The 18,373-nt window shown below is 32.8% G+C and overlaps 1 protein-coding gene across 1 annotated transcript in view; it reads left to right on the top strand.

Annotated features, from left to right (window-relative positions):
• The window catches only part of SMS (spermine synthase), a 67,285-nt gene that overhangs the window by 24,862 nt on the left and 24,050 nt on the right, over positions 1 to 18,373 (top strand). The window contains exons 2-7 of the mRNA XM_051985114.1: positions 5,505 to 5,625; positions 8,232 to 8,325; positions 8,972 to 9,036; positions 14,872 to 15,047; positions 16,447 to 16,603; positions 17,410 to 17,497. Of these exons, the coding sequence (XP_051841074.1) occupies positions 5,505 to 5,625; positions 8,232 to 8,325; positions 8,972 to 9,036; positions 14,872 to 15,047; positions 16,447 to 16,603; positions 17,410 to 17,497 (701 nt within the window). The remainder of the gene's footprint in view (positions 1 to 5,504; positions 5,626 to 8,231; positions 8,326 to 8,971; positions 9,037 to 14,871; positions 15,048 to 16,446; positions 16,604 to 17,409; positions 17,498 to 18,373) is intronic.

The raw sequence follows: 18,373 nt of genomic DNA, 5'->3' as shown, positions 1-18,373 counted from the left end.
AACACCTAGGGATATCAGGAAGCCCTTATGTAGGAGGTAGTCTCCTCCAGGCTACTTTTTATTTTTATGTTTAATTTTTATAATAGCTTTATTTTTCAAAATACATGCAAATAGTTTTCAACATTCATTATTTTTATTTTTTTTAATAACTTTATTTTCAAAATATATGTAAAGATGGTTTTCATCCATTACCCTTGCAAAACCTTGTGTTCCATATTTTTCTCCCTTACCCCTCTAACCTCCCCATGACAGTAACTAATCCAATATATGTTAAACATTTCCACATTTACCATGCTGCATAAGAAAAATCAGATCAAAAAGAAAAAAAATGAGAAACTAAGCAAGCAAATGACAACAAAAAAGGTGTTACTATGTTGTGATCCACATTCAGTCCCCAGAGTCCTCTCTAGATGCAGATGGCTCTCTCCATCACAAGTCTATTAGAACTGGCCTAAATCACCTTATCATTAAAAAGAGACACATCCATCAGATCAACATTCATCCTCACAAAACCATGTGTTCCCACATTTTTCTCCCTCCCCTCTTCCCCTCCCCTAGAGAGCAGGTAATTCAATACAGATTAAACATGTGCAATTTTTCTAAGCATATTTCTACATTATGCTGCTTAAGAAAAATCACATCAAAAGGGGAAAAAATGAGAAAGAAAAACAAGCAAATAACAATAACAACAGCAAAGATGAAAATACTATGTTGTGATCTACATTCAGTCCCCATAATCCTTCTTTTCTTTGGATGTGAATGGCTCTCTCCATCATAATATCAACCCTTTATCTGAGAAATTTTTTTTAATAATAGCTTTTTATTTCAAAATACATGCAAAGATAGTTTGCAACATTTACCCTTGTAAAACTTGGGCTCCAAATTTTTCTTCCTCCCTTTCCCCCATCTCCCTCCCCTAGATAGTAAGTTATTCCAATGTATGTTAAACATGTGCATTTATTTCCACATTTATCGTGCTGCACATTATCTGAGAAGTTTGATCAAAAGATTTTAGTCCCATTTGACTACTTCTTCTCTGGTTTTACTTAGGTGCATTAATTTGTGAGAAGTTCTTCAGTTTCATGTAATTAAAATATGTGATTGTACCCAGGTTATCCCTTTATTGATAAAAAATAAATCTCCTACCTATGGTTGGGAAAAGGTAAATTTATCTGATCATCTAACTTTTTAATGGTATGATCTTTAGTATTATAGTCACATAGCCATTTTGGCAGAGATCCTGAAATGGTTTAGCATTTCCCTCTTCAACTCATGTTACAGATGAGGAACTAAGGCAAACTTTATCTAGGAAAGTATCTTTCTTTCCTAGATCCTACAGCTAATAAGTGTCTTAGTCTTAATTTAGGTTAAGTTAAGACTTGCTTCCTGGGGGCTTGGATTCCTCCTTAGATTTCATCAGAATTCTTGTTTTGAATACCTTATGTTAGGGTGGGGCAGCAAGGTTGAATTTAGGTCCTCCTGACTCCAGGGCCAGCTTTCTATATCTTTTTGCTTCACTTAATGTGTCTACCTTCAGCCATTTTAGATGGTCTAAATTTCTTTAAGGATCACTTGGTAATTGGATATATACAAGTTTGTGCTTTGATAGAATGATCCTTCAATATATTATGCTTTTGGTCACTCTTTTGAATAGTATTTCCCTTTCCATTGTTGTCTCTTAGATTTGTCATTATATAGAAATGATCTTTTTATAGGTTTTTTTGGTTTTTTTTTTTTTGTTTGCTTTGTAGACTACAGTCATGATCTTCTTTGAGAACAAAGGATAACCAAACACATAGTAGCATAAATAGCATAATAACACAATAATTTGCATATTTCTAAAATAAAAAAATTTCTAAAATAAAATAAAATAATCTTTGAAGATAGGGACTGTCATTTTCCTTTGTATTCTCTAGTAATTGGTCACAGGACATAAAGCAACTACAACCTGCAGCATACCTTTGTATCAACTCATTGTTTCCTTCTATTCTAGCATCATAAAATTGTAAATAATGTTGACTTTATTAAATATAATAAGACAGGCTATACATTACAGAATAGCTTTCAGGCATGTTCCATTCTTACTGGGAGGATAGATTTTTAATTATTTTAATTATTTTCAGAGCATTTTTTTATTTTTCAAAAAGCTATTCTTATATATCCATCTTGATCTCACAACTTACCAAATTTTGTTTTATATGACTTTGTGCTTTTTAAAAAAAGTTGATTCTATCTTTGTAGAGTTAAGATTTGCCAGTCAGGAGAATTTGGACAGAGCAGTGCAAAGTAGAATTAGAACAAAATCTTAAGCTAAGCGTTTTTAGACTTGTTTAGGTTTCCCAAGGGACTAGTTTTGATACAGATTACAGGTCATTTGGGTGTGTATGTTGTAGAATGTTGATTTCAAAAAAATATATTTTCAAAACACATGCAAAGATAGTTTTGAAAACTTTGTGTCCCAAATTTATCTCCTTCCTTTCTCCCCACCCCCTCTCTTAAATGGCAAGTAATCCAATATAGGATAAACATATTCAATTCTTCTATACAAATTCTTCTATACAAATTTCCACAATTATCAGACTGCATAAGAAAAATCAGATCAAAAAGGAAAAAAAATGAGAAGAAAACAAAAAACAAGCAAACAACCACAAAAAAGTGAAAATGCTGTGTTGTGATCTACATTCAGTCCTCATAGTACTCTTTCTGGGTGCAGATGGCCCTCTCCATCACAAGTCCATTGGAAGTGATCTGAATCACCTCATTGTTGAAAAGTCAAGTCCATCACTGTTGATCATCACATAATCATCTTGTACAATGATCTCCTAGTTCTGCTCATTTCATTTAACATCAGTTCATGTAAGTCTCTCCAGGCCTCTTTAAAATCATCCTGCTGATTGTTTCCATATTCCATAACATTCATGTACTAGAACTTATTCAACCATTCCCCAAATGATGACACTTAAGACTATTAAAAACACAAGATAGCAGGGTAAAGAGCAAAATGTTCAGTAAAGAACAGGGGTGTTTGGAGGTTGTGCCAGACCTAAGAGTTAAAAGCCTGAGTTCAGATTCCACTTTGAATACTTTTTACTTTCTCTGAACCTAGAAAAGTCACTTTTAACTTCTGGACCTGTTTCCTTCCCTATAAACTGACTGGATTGAGCCTAAGCTTTAGGGACAGGAATTGACTACTATTCTGTTTGTCTTTGTCATAGTAAATGCTTCTTGAATGATTTAGAAAGATTTGGAGTTTTGAGAGTAAAAGCAGTGTGGGTAGATTGGTTCCTTAAGTCCAGGAAGGAATTTCAAACTAGAATAGAATTAGATTTAAAGTTAGAAAGGACTTTAGGGTCAAATAAACACATCCTTACTTTGCAGAGGAAAGGGAAGCTTTAGGAGCTGAAATACTCAATGTGACACATAATAAGCATTTATTAAGCTGTGTGCCATATTGTAAAAATACAATAAATCTCTTCTTATAAGGAGCTTACCTCCTAATTGGTTCTTTCTGTCTCATTTGGAAAGACACTCAGATGTGTCCCTTTTAGGAAAAGGACATTTATCCTATCCAGAACATATAGATAAGTATTTTTTAAAAATACAGATATATATAACATAATAATATGTGTATGTTTTTGTCTAAAAAAAATCATTTTTCTCTTTTGTATGGCAACCCCACATATGTGTACATTCAGTTCAGTCTATTCCCTTTAAAAATATTCCAAGTCAGGACTCTTTGAAACTCAAAAGAAATTTGAAATTTTTACTAATTTTTCTCTTGGAAGATAATTTTTGTAGCCCTTGACTGAAATAAACATCTTTCTGTACTTATAAGGCAAATATAGAAGGGTTTCTCATGAAAGTTTAGTGGTCACCAGTGGGTAAAAGTGAGATTTGTAGATTTTAAGAACCATTTTCCTGTTTCTCTCTTTACTTTCACTGGCGTTCATAAACAGGTGGTTCATCACTGTCTATCCCTTCTTTAGCTCTATTTATTTTCAGGTTTTTTGTTTTGTTTTGTTTTGTTTTTTTGCAGCTCAAAAATTACATACAAAGATCATTTATTTCTTTTTAAATCATTTTCTCTTATTTTCTGCTTGGCTGTCCAATGGCTTTATGTTTGCTCTCTGAACTTGCCCAATCCTATATTCTTTTTTTTTTTTTTTTTAATTTAATTAAATATTTCTTTCTTTCTTTATTTTTTAAAAATAACTTTTTATTGATAGAACCTATGCCAGGGTAATTTTTTACAACATTATCCCTTGCACTCATTTCTTTTTTTTTTTTTTCCTTATGTAGATTTATTTATTTATTGATTGATTTTTTTATTTAATGATTGTATTCTTGAGAGTTTTTTTTTGTCTTATACCATATTATTTCTTCATCTCTTGAGCTAGCTCTTCTGATACTCATCGAACTTTGTGTGGACTTTCAAGAATTCCTTTTTTATTCTTTCTGTGCATCTATATAACAGGGTTCTCAACCTGGAGTTTGTTAACTTGTTTTAAAAAATATTTTGATAACTATATCAATGTAATTGGTTTTCTTTTTGATTTTGTGTATTTCATGCATTTAAAACTATTAACTTTACTGGGTCCTAAGGAAAAGTGGTGTTTGGCAAGGTGGTTTTTAACTGGCATGCCATCTTATCCCTATTTCAGAGTGCTTCTGGTGCTTCAGCTAGACTGGTTTGTGTGCCCTGAGGGTCACAATAAAGTAAGATAGTATGTGCATTGTTGTATGTAATTCCCCATTCCTGAAAAAGACAGGAGATATATATATTCTCAACTCAACTTAACAATGACCTAACTTGGTCATTGTAATTAGGTTTTCTTTGTTGTTTTTTCATTTTCATTATAATAGTAATTGTTGATATATATAGTTTTTTCTGCTTCTGTGTGCTTTCTTTCGAATCACTAAACATTTCTTCCCTTGCTTCTTTATTCATTCTTATAGCCTAGTAATTTTCCATTATTTGTGAGCTACAGTTTTAGTTATTTCTAATCATTGTGCATCTGCTTTGTTTCCAGCTCTTTACTCCAACAAAAGAACTGCTTCAAATACTGTTTTTACTGTGGATTTAACTCCATAATAAAACTAAATTTCAAAGTTACAAAATTTTGAAAGTAACTCATTATATTCTTTACATCAAGTTATTTTATATAAAATAAAAAATAAATGGCTTAGTTAAAAACTGTTGAATATATATATATATATATATATATATATATATATATAGGTGTTATAAAATATAAATTGATCTCCTTTCAGTCTTTGATTTCATGTGCCCATAGGTAGGTTTTTTGGGGCAAAAAGGATGTGTGTCACAGCATAAATGAGTTTTTAGATTGGTTGGTTCAATTCATAGCTTTATCTAGCAGGTATTAGTGTCCCTCTTTCAATGTAGGTTATGAGTGAAATATTAAAGTTTCTTAGTTGATCATGACCTTTTTTTTTTTGTTTTCTCTTTAACCTTGTTTCCCCTGCCCCTTATTTTCTTACAGCTGATGGAGATGCCATTCTTAAAGGTTTACAGTCTGTTTTTGAAGAGCAAGCAATGACAGAAACAATTCATTCTTGGGAAGAACATGGATATTTAGCAACCTACATTAACAAAAATGGCAGGTAAGTAAATATCTTTTTAAAAAATATTTTGGACTTAAACACAGAAGAACACAGGATTCTATATGAAATCAAAAATTTTTAGAGAAAAGAATAAATCTACATATAACTTGTTTGTGCTTTTTTTGTGTATTTAAGAGTTTTAGTGGTCTCTCCTTTTGGGGCAGCAGTTCACCATTGTTAACCACTTTATCTCTTCCTTTAAAAATTGACAGGAAAAAAACACTGAAACACAGAAGTATGGTTAAGCCAAACAAATTAGCATAATGGCCATGTCCAAAAATTTTTCTTTTAAAAAAAACATTATTTTTCCAAATACATGTAAATATAGTTTTCACCATTTACCTTTGCAAAACTTTGTTCCACATTTTTCTTCTCCTCTTCCTTCCCAAGACAGCAAGCAGTCCAATATACATTAAACAACATGTATTTTTTCCCAAAAGACATGAAAGGATATCATGTATTTTTTTTTTTTTTTCATCAGCAAAGACACCCTGTAGTGTTTAAGACAGGGCCAGATAGACTCCAAGGTTCACAAAAAAAGGAAAGATATGTTTAAAAAAATTTTTTTTTTCCTATAGTATCTTTATTAACACTCTGATGCAGGCTTTGATTTCTCCCCATCTCAATTGATCTGATCTGTTTCTTTTGTTTTTCTTCCTCATAATATTATTCTTCTAACTCCTGAGAGATAGCAAGGTATAGTAAATGGGATTTGTCCTCTTAAACTTGTTTTGTGTGACTTTGGGCAAGACATTTAATGTCTCTGGATTTCAGTTTCTTCTTGAAGGACTTTTTCTTTTCTCGAATCTATGATCTGACAATTTTTTTTTTGCTTCTTGAATAAAATTTAGTCTCCCTTGCTTGGCAGTCAAGGCTTTTCACAGCCTGGCACCAGCCTCCCATTCCAACCATATCATGCCACTCCCTTTTGTACACACTCTAGCTAAACTCATACTTTTTATCCTTGGAACATTACCCTTTGCTATCTCTTTTTCCCTTTACTGAGGCTGTGACTAAAATGTCTAACCTTTTTTGAGTTGTTTTTACATTCAAATCCAATTCAAATATGTGATCCATGAAGCCTTCCCTGATTTTTCAAACAAAACAATTAATTTGGTACTTCTGTAATTAAGTCATGAAGAAGAAATTGAAGATGCACAAAAGGAGGAAGTGAATGATTGGTGGGAATAGTGGAAGAAGATATATGAAGAAAACATACTGTTGAAATCAGTTTTATTGAAGGAAGGATTAGAAAGATTTAGCATTAGTAAAAAAGAATCTTCTTCCCCTTTTATTTCAAATATCAGATATTCAAGATATTCTACTACCATCCAGTGAGTCATCCCTTTTAATAATGAAGGGAGAAGGGAAGAAAATCATTCCAGCAAAACTAACCAACACTTAACTGATCCTAATCTTTTGCCTATGATCTTCCTGTCCTGGGCAGAGAATGTATAGGGGAAATACATTTCTTAAACTCAAGCTCATTAGCTGTTATTACATATAGTATTCACTTTTATACTTTGTTCTTTTCATTTATATTATCAAGAGTCCCTGCTTGTATGCCCATTATTTATATTTGTCTGTATCTATATTTGTATATTTATGGACACATACAAATTGGAGTAAATTTGCCTTACCAGTCAGAAAAGTAGGCATGTAAATACATCACAGGGGCTGTGTTTTTGCTTTCCTGTTACCACCCCTTTGTGATGCAAAGGTCTTAATTGTGCCCTCCAAATCTTTAAGTACTCCTAAACTATTAGTACACATTCCTGAGTTTTCCTTTTATAACTTTCTTACCTGAAATGGATAATTAAAGCTTTTTTTTTTTTAAACTTTTTTTATAATAGCTTTTTATTTCTCAAAATACATGCAAAATACACACTGTTCACCCTTGCAAAAACCTTGTTTAGTATTTTTCTTCCTCACTTCCCCTCTTTCCTAGATAGCAAGTAATTCAATATAGGTTAATCATGTGCAATTCTTCTAAATATATTTCCACATTTATCATGCTGCATAAGAAAAATCAGATCAAAAAAGAAAAAAAAAATGAGAAAAAAACTAAACAACAACAAAAAATATTTTGTGATCCACATTCAATCTCCATAGTCCTGTCTCTGGAGGCAGATCACAAGTGTATTGAAATTGGCCTGAATCAATCACCTCATTGTTGAAAAGAGCCAAGTATGTCACAGTTGATCATCACTTAATCTTGTTGCTGTGTACAAAGTTCTTTTGGTTCTACTTAGATAGTTAAACCCTTGAAAATTTAAATGTAATATGTCTTGTCTGTCCATGACAATTTTCAGTGTTTTTTGCCCCATTGGTCTTCCTGTATATACCAAAAATGATAAATCTTGTCATATTTAAGACTTAAAAGTACTCAGAGAAGAGCCCCATATCTATCTTAGCCATCCCGTTAGGAGAAATTTAAAATAGTTTTCCTGCTTTAAGGAAAAGACTAGCTGAGAGAACACTTAAATTGATGGCATTTGGATATTGACACATTTTTTAAAAAGCAAAAAAGTCCATTTCACAGAAATTGCAATCCATTTCTACTTTATGCCATACATAAACATTAAAGTTTGAAATTTTTCTTTTAGTTTCGCCAGTCTGAGAATTTACCCACATGGATTAGTGTTGATGGACGTACAAAGTTACAACAATGATTTGAAAGAAAGAGAAGAAATTGACAATGTAGGTATTACTTGCTTTTTATCCAACTATAACTTAAATGCTATCTACTTTTTGCCTTTTTTTTTTTTGGTTTGATTTGCTAGATCCTATGTTAAAATTTATTTTCTATTCATTTGTAGTTTACTGAAAGTTGTTTTCTGCCAGTGATGATCTAAGACTTATAGACAGATTGTTCTTCCACCCCCCTTTTTAAAAAATTTTTTTAATAGTTGTTTTTGGTCTTTGATTTTTGAGGACACAGAAGGAAAGGTGAAAATCTGAATATTTTTTCCCTTTAATCTTCTTCCCTCTCCTTAAACATTGACTGGAGTTACCTGAAGTTTAATCTATTTCAGGAATAAGGAGAGGCAGAGAACTGGGTTGGGTTGGGCATGGTGCTGAATTGACTCAGGATTCTAGTCTTTGAATAGAGTCATAATCCCTTTCTGAATTCTTAACTTAGATTTCTGTCAACAAGCCTAGATATTTGGATTTTTTTTTTTTCCTTTTGGTTGGAGTGGGAAATCTGTCCTAATTCAGATTTCATATAAGCTCAGATAAGTCTGTTGTCATGCTTTGGAAATAAAGGCTATTTTGATAGCTTGTTTGCCAGTTGACAACATATCAAGCTGCCTGTATAATAAGTTCCTTTTTTTCTTTTTTGTAGCTATTAAACAAATTAGAAGAAAGAATGAAAGAACTCTGTGAGGGCAGTATTGGAAGATTAAAACGGTGAGTCTTGAGTCTGTTTGAATATTGTTTTATCCTTTTTTTGGTATTATATCCAGACATGATCTACCCAAGATGTAGAAAGGAACCCAGATTGCTCAAGTAGACAGGAAATGGTAGATGATGCTATGAGGTCCTGGTTATATCATCAGGCAAGTTCTAGAGCTTAGTTTTTAGGTTTGACCTTCTTTTTGGATGTTACCAGGAATTTATGTTGATTAAATATTTATTAAAGCAGGCACTGCCTGTAAGAATACAAAAAAAGAGGGAAAAATCAGTTTACATTCTAATTGGAATAAATAGAAATCTCAGTAAAAAAAGTTTTTACCTTAACAGAATTCCTAGAACATTGTAGGTGCTTGGTAAATGTTTGTTTACTTGATTTTTAATTTCTCAAAGCCAGGGGTTATAAAGCATTGAATATTTAATCGGAGGATCTAGATTTTTAGAGTCAACTCTTAAAACTTTTTGATTGCGTTTCTAATCTGTAAGTGCTGCTATTAAGGCATTGATGGATTCTCCAATTAGCCGAGGGTTTCTGTTCATTAATTATTTATAAAGAGATATTCTCTGACTTTGTACATATTAAAAAACAGATTTTCTCTTCCCAAAGTAATTAACTTAAAAAAAAATACTTTTTATTTTCAAAATATATATAATTTTCAACTTTCACCCTTGTAAAACCTTGTGTTCCGAATTTTTCTTCCTTTCCTTCCTCCCTCCCTTAGACAGCAAGTAATTCAATATGTTAAAACATGTACAATTCTTCTATACATATTTCCATATTTATTGTGCTGCATAAGAAAATCGGATCAAAAAGGAAAAAAAAAGATGAAAAAGAAAACAAAAAGCAAGCAAACAACAACAAAGAAGGTGAAAATACTATGTTATGATTCCCCATTCAGTCCCCATAGCTCTCTTTTTTGATGCAAATCACAACTCCTAATTAGAATTGGCCTGAAATCGCCTTAATATTGAAAAGAGCCAAGTCCATCACAGTTGATCATCACATAATCTTGTTGCCATGTACAATGTTCTCCTGGTCCTGCTCATTTCACTTAGCATCAGTTCATATGAATCTTTCCAGGCCTTTCTGAAATCATCCTGTTGATCATTTCTTAAAGAACAATAATATTCATATACCCTAACTTATTCAGCCATTCTCCAACTGATGGGTATCAACTCTAGTTCCTTGCCATTACAAAAAGGGCTGCCATAAACATTTTTGCACATGTGGGTCCCTTTCCCTCTTTTATGATCTCTTTAGGGTACAAATCTAGTAGAAACACTGTTGGATCAAAGGATATGCACAGTTTGATAGTCCTTTAGCCATAGTTCCATGTTGTTATCCAGAATGGCTGGATCAGCTCACAACTCCACCAACAATATATTAGTCTCTTGGTTTTCCCACATCCCTTTAATATTTATCTTTATTATATATATTTATATTAATCTTTTAAATATATTATCTTTTTCCTGTCATCTTAATCAATCTGAGAGGTGTATAGTGGTACCTCAAAGGTGTCTTTTTGCATTTCTTTAGTCAATAGTGATTTAGAGCATTTGTTCATATGACTAGGAATGGCTTTAGTTTGTCTGAAAATTGTTCATATCTTTTGGAGATATTTATCAATTGGAGAATGGCTTTTATTCTTTTAGTTTTGAATTGTGAATTCTTTTAGATTCTCTGTGTATTTTAGAAATGAAGCTTTTATCAAAACCCTTTGATTTTTTAACCCAATTTTCTGTCCCTTTATAATCTTGCATTAATTGTGTTAGTATAAAAACTATCCATTTTAACTTGTATATAATAAACAAAACTATCCATTTTAATTTGTATTTAATAATCATTTAACTTAATATTATCCTGAGCATTTCATAATGTATTCCAGTTCTTTTTTGGCCATAAATTTCTTCCTTCTCTATAGATCTGAGAAGTAGACTATTCTTTGTTCTTCTCATTTGTTTATAGCATTACTCTTTATGTCTACATCATGACTCCATTTCGACCTTATCTTGATAAACAGATTAGGTGTTGGTCAGTGCCTAGTTTCTGGCATAGTATTGCAATTTTCCCAGCAATTTTTGTCAAAAGTTCCTGTCTTATTGAGTTCTTATCTCAGAAGCTGGGGTCTTTGGATTTATCAAATACTAGATTACTATAGTCATTATGTGTCTACACAAAATGATTTATTTGGTAAGTCAGGCCATTTAAAAAAAAGAATACTTCAGAGCCATTGTTCATTTGTCAAAACTATCTCATTCTTTTCTAAGATAATGAAGCTAAGAAGCAGAATTAGAAGTCTAAATCATAATTACACAAGTTAGAAATATGAGTTGTTCATAAGAATTAACAAGTCTTTTAAAATAAAGCTTGAAAAAAATAGAAAAAATTGGGGAGTTGTAGAGGAGTGCTTGGAGAAAATGGTTTAGAAATACACTTTGCTTTTGAAGGGAGGTTTTTTTTTTTTTTTTTTTTTAATTTTTTTATTTAATAATTACATTATATTTACACTCATTTCTGTTCCGATTTTTTTTTTCCCCTCCCTCCCTCCACCCCCTCCCCTAGATGGCAAGCAGTCCTTTATATGTTGGATATGTTGCAGTATATCCTAGATACAATATATGTTTGCAGAACCGAACAGTTCTCTTGTTGCATAGGGAGAATTGGATTCAGAAGGTATAAATAATCCGGGAAGAGAAACAAAAATGCAGATAGTTCACATTCGTTTCCCAGTGTTCTTTCTTTGGGTGTAGCTGCTTTTGTCTGTCATTTATCAATTGAAACTCAGGTCTCTTTGTCAAAGAAATCCACTTCCATCAAAATATGTCCTCATACAATATCGTTGTCGAAGTGTATAATGATCTCCTGGTTCTGCTCATTTCACTTAGCATCAGTTCATGTAGGTCTCTCCAAGCCTCTCTGTATTCATCCTGCTGGTCATTTCTTACAGAACAATAATATTCCATAACATTCATATACCACAATTTACCCAGCCATTCTCCAATTGATGGGCATCCATTCATTTTCCAGTTTCTAGCCACTACAAACAGGGCTGCTACAAACATTTTGGCACATACAGGTCCCTTTCCCTTCTTTAGTATTTCTTTGGGATATAAGCCCAATAGAAACACTGCTGGATCAAAGGATATGCACATTTTGATAATTTTTTGGGCATAATTCCAGATTGCTCTCCAGAATGGTTGGATTCGTTCACAACTCCACCAACAATGCATTAGTGTCCCAGTTTTCCCGCATCCCCTCCAACATTCATCATTATTTTTTCCTGTCATCTTAGCCAATCTGACAGGTGTGTAGTGGTATCTCAGAGTTGTCTTAATTTGCATTTCTCTGATCAATAATGATTTGGAACACTCTTTCATATGAGTGGTAATAGTTTCAATCTCATCCTCTGAAAATTGTCTGTTCATATCCTTTGACCATTTATCAATTGGAGAATGGCTTGATTTCTTATAAATTTGAGTCAGTTCTCTATATATTTTGGAAATGAGGCCTTTATCAGAACCTTTAACTGTGAAAATGTTTTCCCAGTTTGTCGCTTTGAAGGGAGGTTTTTAAACATTCTCTCTGAAACTTCTATTCAGTGAGAAAGCTTGAAAGTTGTTATTTTTAAAATAAGAAGTGAGAGTTAAAAGTAGTAAAAGTATTTGTTACTGCTCCTTAATACCAGGATACCATGTCTTTACTTGGCTTACTTTTATATCTACTCCAGTGACTCTCATTTCCAATTAACTAAATGCTCAATTAACAGCTTGAGTTCATTTCCGGACCACTTTTCTAGCCTCTAGATCTTTTTATCAAAATAAGAAATCAGAACCCAATAGAATCTGTCTTTACTTTCAGCCCTTTTTTGTGGCTATTTCCTCTTCTAAAATTTTCCATATATGCTAAAAGATACTTTTCACTTTTCTCCCTTATAGTTTTAGGATTAACTTATCAGTCTGTATAGATCTCTTTGAAAAGCTTATATCCTTAAATACAAAAACAAGTCCTGATGTCCCTCAATAGGTGCTAATAGGAAACAATAGATTTTACAATGTCTATGACTTTGTAAAAATCTGGCTCAGGATCACTTTATGATGTTTCCAAGGGTAGATAATAAAAGGGTCCCTTTATTAGATCATAGAAAATAGAAAATCCCATTTATGAACAGTCTAATCTAGGGTTGTTATTTCACAGCGACACTAAGACAGAAAATATGCATTAACATAATGTAAGTGCCCCCAAGTGTGAGCAGAAGAAAAGTGGTTCACTACTAGTTCTAAGCATCTTTGGTTCAAATCTGAGTAACTACTGAACCACGTCTTCCACCTTATGAATTATCAGAAAGTTATATGCTACCACCTAGGTGGAGCAGTGGAAAGTCAGACTTATTCAACATTCAGGAAGAGTTCAAATTTTGTCTGATATACTTATTCACTTTGTGACCCTGGATAATAAGCAATCATTAAGGGCCTAAAGTGTACCAGGCACTCTGACAAACACTTTACAGATTTTAAGTTTGGTCCACACAGAGACTTCAAAGGGAGAAAGAAACTGAGGGAGATGGAAATTCTGTAGCATCCTTAGATGGGGGCAGTTAGGTTGTGCAGTGCAGTGCATAAAGTCACAGGCCTGGAGTCAGGAAGGCTAATTCAAACTTTCTAAGTTCAAATCTCAGAGATATTTACTAGCTTTGTGACCTTGGGCAAGTCACTATGCTGCTTGCCTCAGTTTCCTCATTTTAAAAAATGAGATACAAATGGCAAACCATTTCATTATCTATCAAGAAAATCCTGAATGGTATGACAAGCCACACGATTCAACAACAATAGTAACAATACTTGCCCAGTGTCCCACAGTTAGTAAACATTTGAGGTTATAGTCTTCCTGTCTCCAGGCTTGGTGCTTTTAAGTTCATAAGTTTAGACTCAACCAGTTTTTCTAATTCTAATAGTATTTGTGGCATTAAGAATTTTAGGTTTTAGCTATTACTCATTTTAATATCTGAATCCCTCAAGTATAAAACTTCACTTATATTAATGTCTAAATTACTTGGGCATGTGTACTGCTCCAATTGTAACCCATAAACATCTTAACATATGTGGTATATATGGGCGGTCATGGCCAAATTTCTAATGTGAACTTCCTTGAATTTTTAAATAAGCTCCTCAGATCACATGTAATTCAGGGTAGCTTACTTTATTCTCTTTTGAATTCAATTTATTTTTTACTGTAAACTGAGAGAAGTAGACTAGATGGCTTCCTGGGATTCCTTCCAGCCCTATATCTATCATCATGTGACTGCTGGAGCCATATTGAAGATCTTTTTAGTTTGAATGGAATATACTAGAGCATTTGTTTCATTGATATAATCTTTTGAAGATTCAGTGTCATCCACCTAAATCTATAATTTTAGGGCTATAGTGAAGCATTTGAGCAGATAGCTTTTTATAGAAAGGTGCTCCACATAAAATGCAGTTTCTGTTACTTTTTGTAAACATTGCTTTTGTCATGTATCAAAAATAAGTTCTGTCTATTCTTCTGGGAATTAGTTTTTATGTGTGTGGTTATGTGAAAGAGAGATTGTGTGTGAAAGAGAGAGAGAGAGAGTGAGTGAGTGATGTGTGTGTGTGTGTGTGTGTGTGTGTGTGTATGTGTGTTTACTCCTAGTCATTATCTCATAATTTAATCAAGATTTAGTTCTTAAAAACTTCTGTAGAAAATGTGGCCATTTGCTATTTGGAATCCTTCGACCATTTCCTGGTTGTAGAAAGGGAAGATGGAACAGACATGACTTATAAACAGAAACTGAAGGATTATATTTATTTCTTCAGATTACCAGCTCTTGTACGAGGCGGCAAGATTGATAAGTATTGGCCTACGGCTGATGGACGCCTGGTGGAATATGACATAGATGAAGTTGTGTATGATGAAGATTCACCGTATCAGAACATTAAAATTCTGCATTCAAAGCAGTTTGGAAATATCCTTATCCTCAGTGGGGATGTCAGTAAGTAATTTCCCCCCTCAATCAAAACTGGCTGAAATGGTCCCTTCATATTTTGGACTTCCTAGAACTGTATTCAAATTTGCCTTCAGAATGTTACAATTATAACAAGACTTTTCATGTATCTAATTAAAGTATTTTAGTATTTTAGAATGGAAGCCCTTTTAATCTTCATGTCAGGGTATACATATTTGGTGTATTTTTTTGGTGTAGGGTGTACATATATTTTTTAAAATATGGTGTAAATGCATTTTGATTTCAACATTTACTTTTTTTTTTTTTTTTGCTGAGGCAATTGGGGTTAAGTGACCTGCCCAGGGCCACACAGCTAGGAAGTGTTAAGTGTCTGAGGCCATCTTTAACTCAGGTTCTCATGACTTCAGGGATGGTGCTCTCTCTACTGCTGCCCCCTATATTTACTTTCTACATTTGATTTATTACATTCATCTCTCAACAATTTGCCTTTTTTGTACATTGACACTCTATAAGAGAGTAACAAAAAAAAAGTAGGCAAAATCAATCAATAATGTTGGCTACAATATGCAGAATGTATATATTACCATCTTTTTGCCAAGAAGTCAGTTTGTTCCATTGTCAGTAATGGTTTTTGACCTATTTTGTCTTGTCTCATTTATCTTGATGTTGTTTATTATTCTCACAGTTCATAAAATATTTCCTGTTTTTCTGGTCAGTCCTCATTTATTGTTCTTTTGTAGCATGATAATAGAGTAACAGCTAGCATTTCTATCATGCTTTCATGTTTTCAAATAGGGACTTTTTAAAAAAAAATAGTTTTTACTTTTAACTAAATGAAATGATGAATAAATAAGAGGGAGCTGAATTAATGGTTTTGCATCTGAAACTCTTCTGATAGCAGAGTCCCTGTACTATCAAAATTGCTCAGTAGCAGAATTTTTTTATTAATTGAAATGACTTGAAAGAGGTGTATTATATCTGATTGACTAAGAACCATAGGCCTTCTTATTTCACTTGGCAGCAGAACTCTCTTGTGTGTCTTATTTTCGCCTTTGATTGTCTTACTTTCTTATTTACATTATTTCTCATTCCTTAGTACAAAGTAAGTGCTTATGAATACTAATATAGTTGTAATTCCACATATCAATGGCCTGATTGTACTTGAATCATCATTGCTAAACTGCAGAGAGATGAACTTTAATCTCTGGACAATTCACAGAATAAACTGATATTTTTAGAAATAATTATTGTTAAAGGAAAATAAAATCTTAGGGATTACAATGATAGGAAAGCAGATTAAATAGTTTTGCTTTTAATGATAAATTCTAAGACTTGTATAAAACATTCAGTGTAGGTAAGCTGTAACTGAATTTTGATAAGATCAAAATGCCTAACCATCTTTCTGTTTATATTTTCTGATTCCTAGATTTGGCAGAGAGTGACTTGGCATATACACAGGCCATAATGGGCAGTGGGAAAGAAGATTATACTGACAAAGAAGTGCTGATTCTGGGCGGTGGAGATGGGGGTATATTATATGAAATAGTCAAGTTGAAACCAAAGATGGTCACTATGGTAGAGATATCCTTTTTAAATGAGTCAAATTATAATGTCTTTATTTTTTCTTAACCTTATGCTATAATGCATTTTCCTTTTTTGACTAAGGCAGGAGTTTTTAACTTTTTCCAACTTAAAAAATTTTTTTTTATTATTTCAATATAATTTGTTTCCTTTGCAAATCACTATATTTTTATGCATTTAAAAACATTAATTTGAGGAGTCCTTTGGCTTTACCAGAATGCCAAGCATATGATGTGTTTCCATGAAACATAAAAGTTTAAGAACCCTTAGCAAGGTGTAGCAGTCATTAAAAACTAGGCTTGAAAAAATAAAGACATCCTAACATTCTAGCTTAATTCTGTTAGCCTTTTATTTCTTTTCCTTTTTTTTTTTTTTTGGTTGCTGTAACCAACAAGTAGGCTATCTCCCTGTCTCTCATATTGTCAAGAATAATCTACCCAAGGGCAGCAAACATGAACAGTCTTTGGCAGGATGCCTCTTTGTCTCCTGTAATCATTGTAATGGCCTGCCAGAGCCCATAGGGAATTTACAGGAAGAAATCTTTGTTCTTTTGAATGTCCTTGGTGCAAAATAAAAAGCTTTGTCTCTCTTGACAGCTAATTTTCCTTTTCTTTTTCTTCCCTCCCAAATAATCATCTTTTTCTGGAAAGAAAAATAAGGTTTTTGAAATATATCTGGATCATGATACTAAAACTTGTGGTTTATAAGAACTTTATCTTAAAATTTCTTTCAAATATTTGACTGCTTAAAAATCAATTAATGATTATTAACAGAAGAATTTTCATGCTCCTTAACAAGTTCCAAACATTGACCAAATGGTGATTGACGGGTGTAAGAAATACATGCGTAAAACATGCGGAGATGTCTTAGACAATCTTAAAGGAGAATGCTATCAGGTAATCCTTTTGCTGTTCACCTTAAATGTTAAAAGCAGTGTTTGTTATTGTTTAATTATTTTTCAGTCATGTTCCATTTTGTGACCCCATTTGAGGGTTTTCTTGGTAAAGACACTGGAGTGATGGATGGCCATTTCCTTCTTCATCTCACTTTTCAGAAGAAGAAACTGAGACAAACAGGAATAAGTGCCTTGGTCAGGGTCACACAGATAGTAAGAGTCAAACCACTTTTGTATTCAGGAGGACATATCTTCCATTCTTTCCATGTAGCTTTTTGAAGCTACATTAGGATTGTTTATATTTGTGATGTTGATTTTACTGCTAATACCGCAAGTGTTTTATAGCTGCCCAGTAAGTAGTGTATAATATCATTGGTAAAATAAATTATAAACATGCCCAGGAAAGCTATATAAATATTACCGTTTTTTCAAATTGGTACTTGATAAATGGGAAATAAGATACTACTACTTTCTGGACACTGAAGAGTCTTAAAAAAAATTATTAACAATCAATGCAGACAGTAGTAAGCAGTGTCAGCTGTATACACTGCACTGTCGTAGGCACTGGAGGAGATGTAAAATTAAATCATTTGTATGACTTTTGTCCACATGGAGACAAGGCACTATAAAAATTGCTGTACCATCAGTAAAAGTATTTATGAAGTACTTACTGTGTAGTACTTAAGTAATGAGGAAGCAAAAATGGAAAAACAAATTCTGCCCTTAAAGAGTTGTGTTAGAGAAGACAGCACATACATATAAATATGAAAATCCAGGATAATTTGAGGGGAGTGACATAGAATGTTGTTAGACTTTATATATTATTCTGTGCTCTTTCTGTTTTATACAGTAGAGATTATAAACCCACCCTTGGCTT

Source organism: Antechinus flavipes, chromosome 3, assembly GCF_016432865.1.
Source record: "Antechinus flavipes isolate AdamAnt ecotype Samford, QLD, Australia chromosome 3, AdamAnt_v2, whole genome shotgun sequence".
NCBI classification, from domain to species: domain Eukaryota; kingdom Metazoa; phylum Chordata; class Mammalia; order Dasyuromorphia; family Dasyuridae; genus Antechinus; species Antechinus flavipes.
Note: the sequence above shows the minus strand (reverse complement) of the source record. Positions and strands in the feature narration are given on the sequence as shown.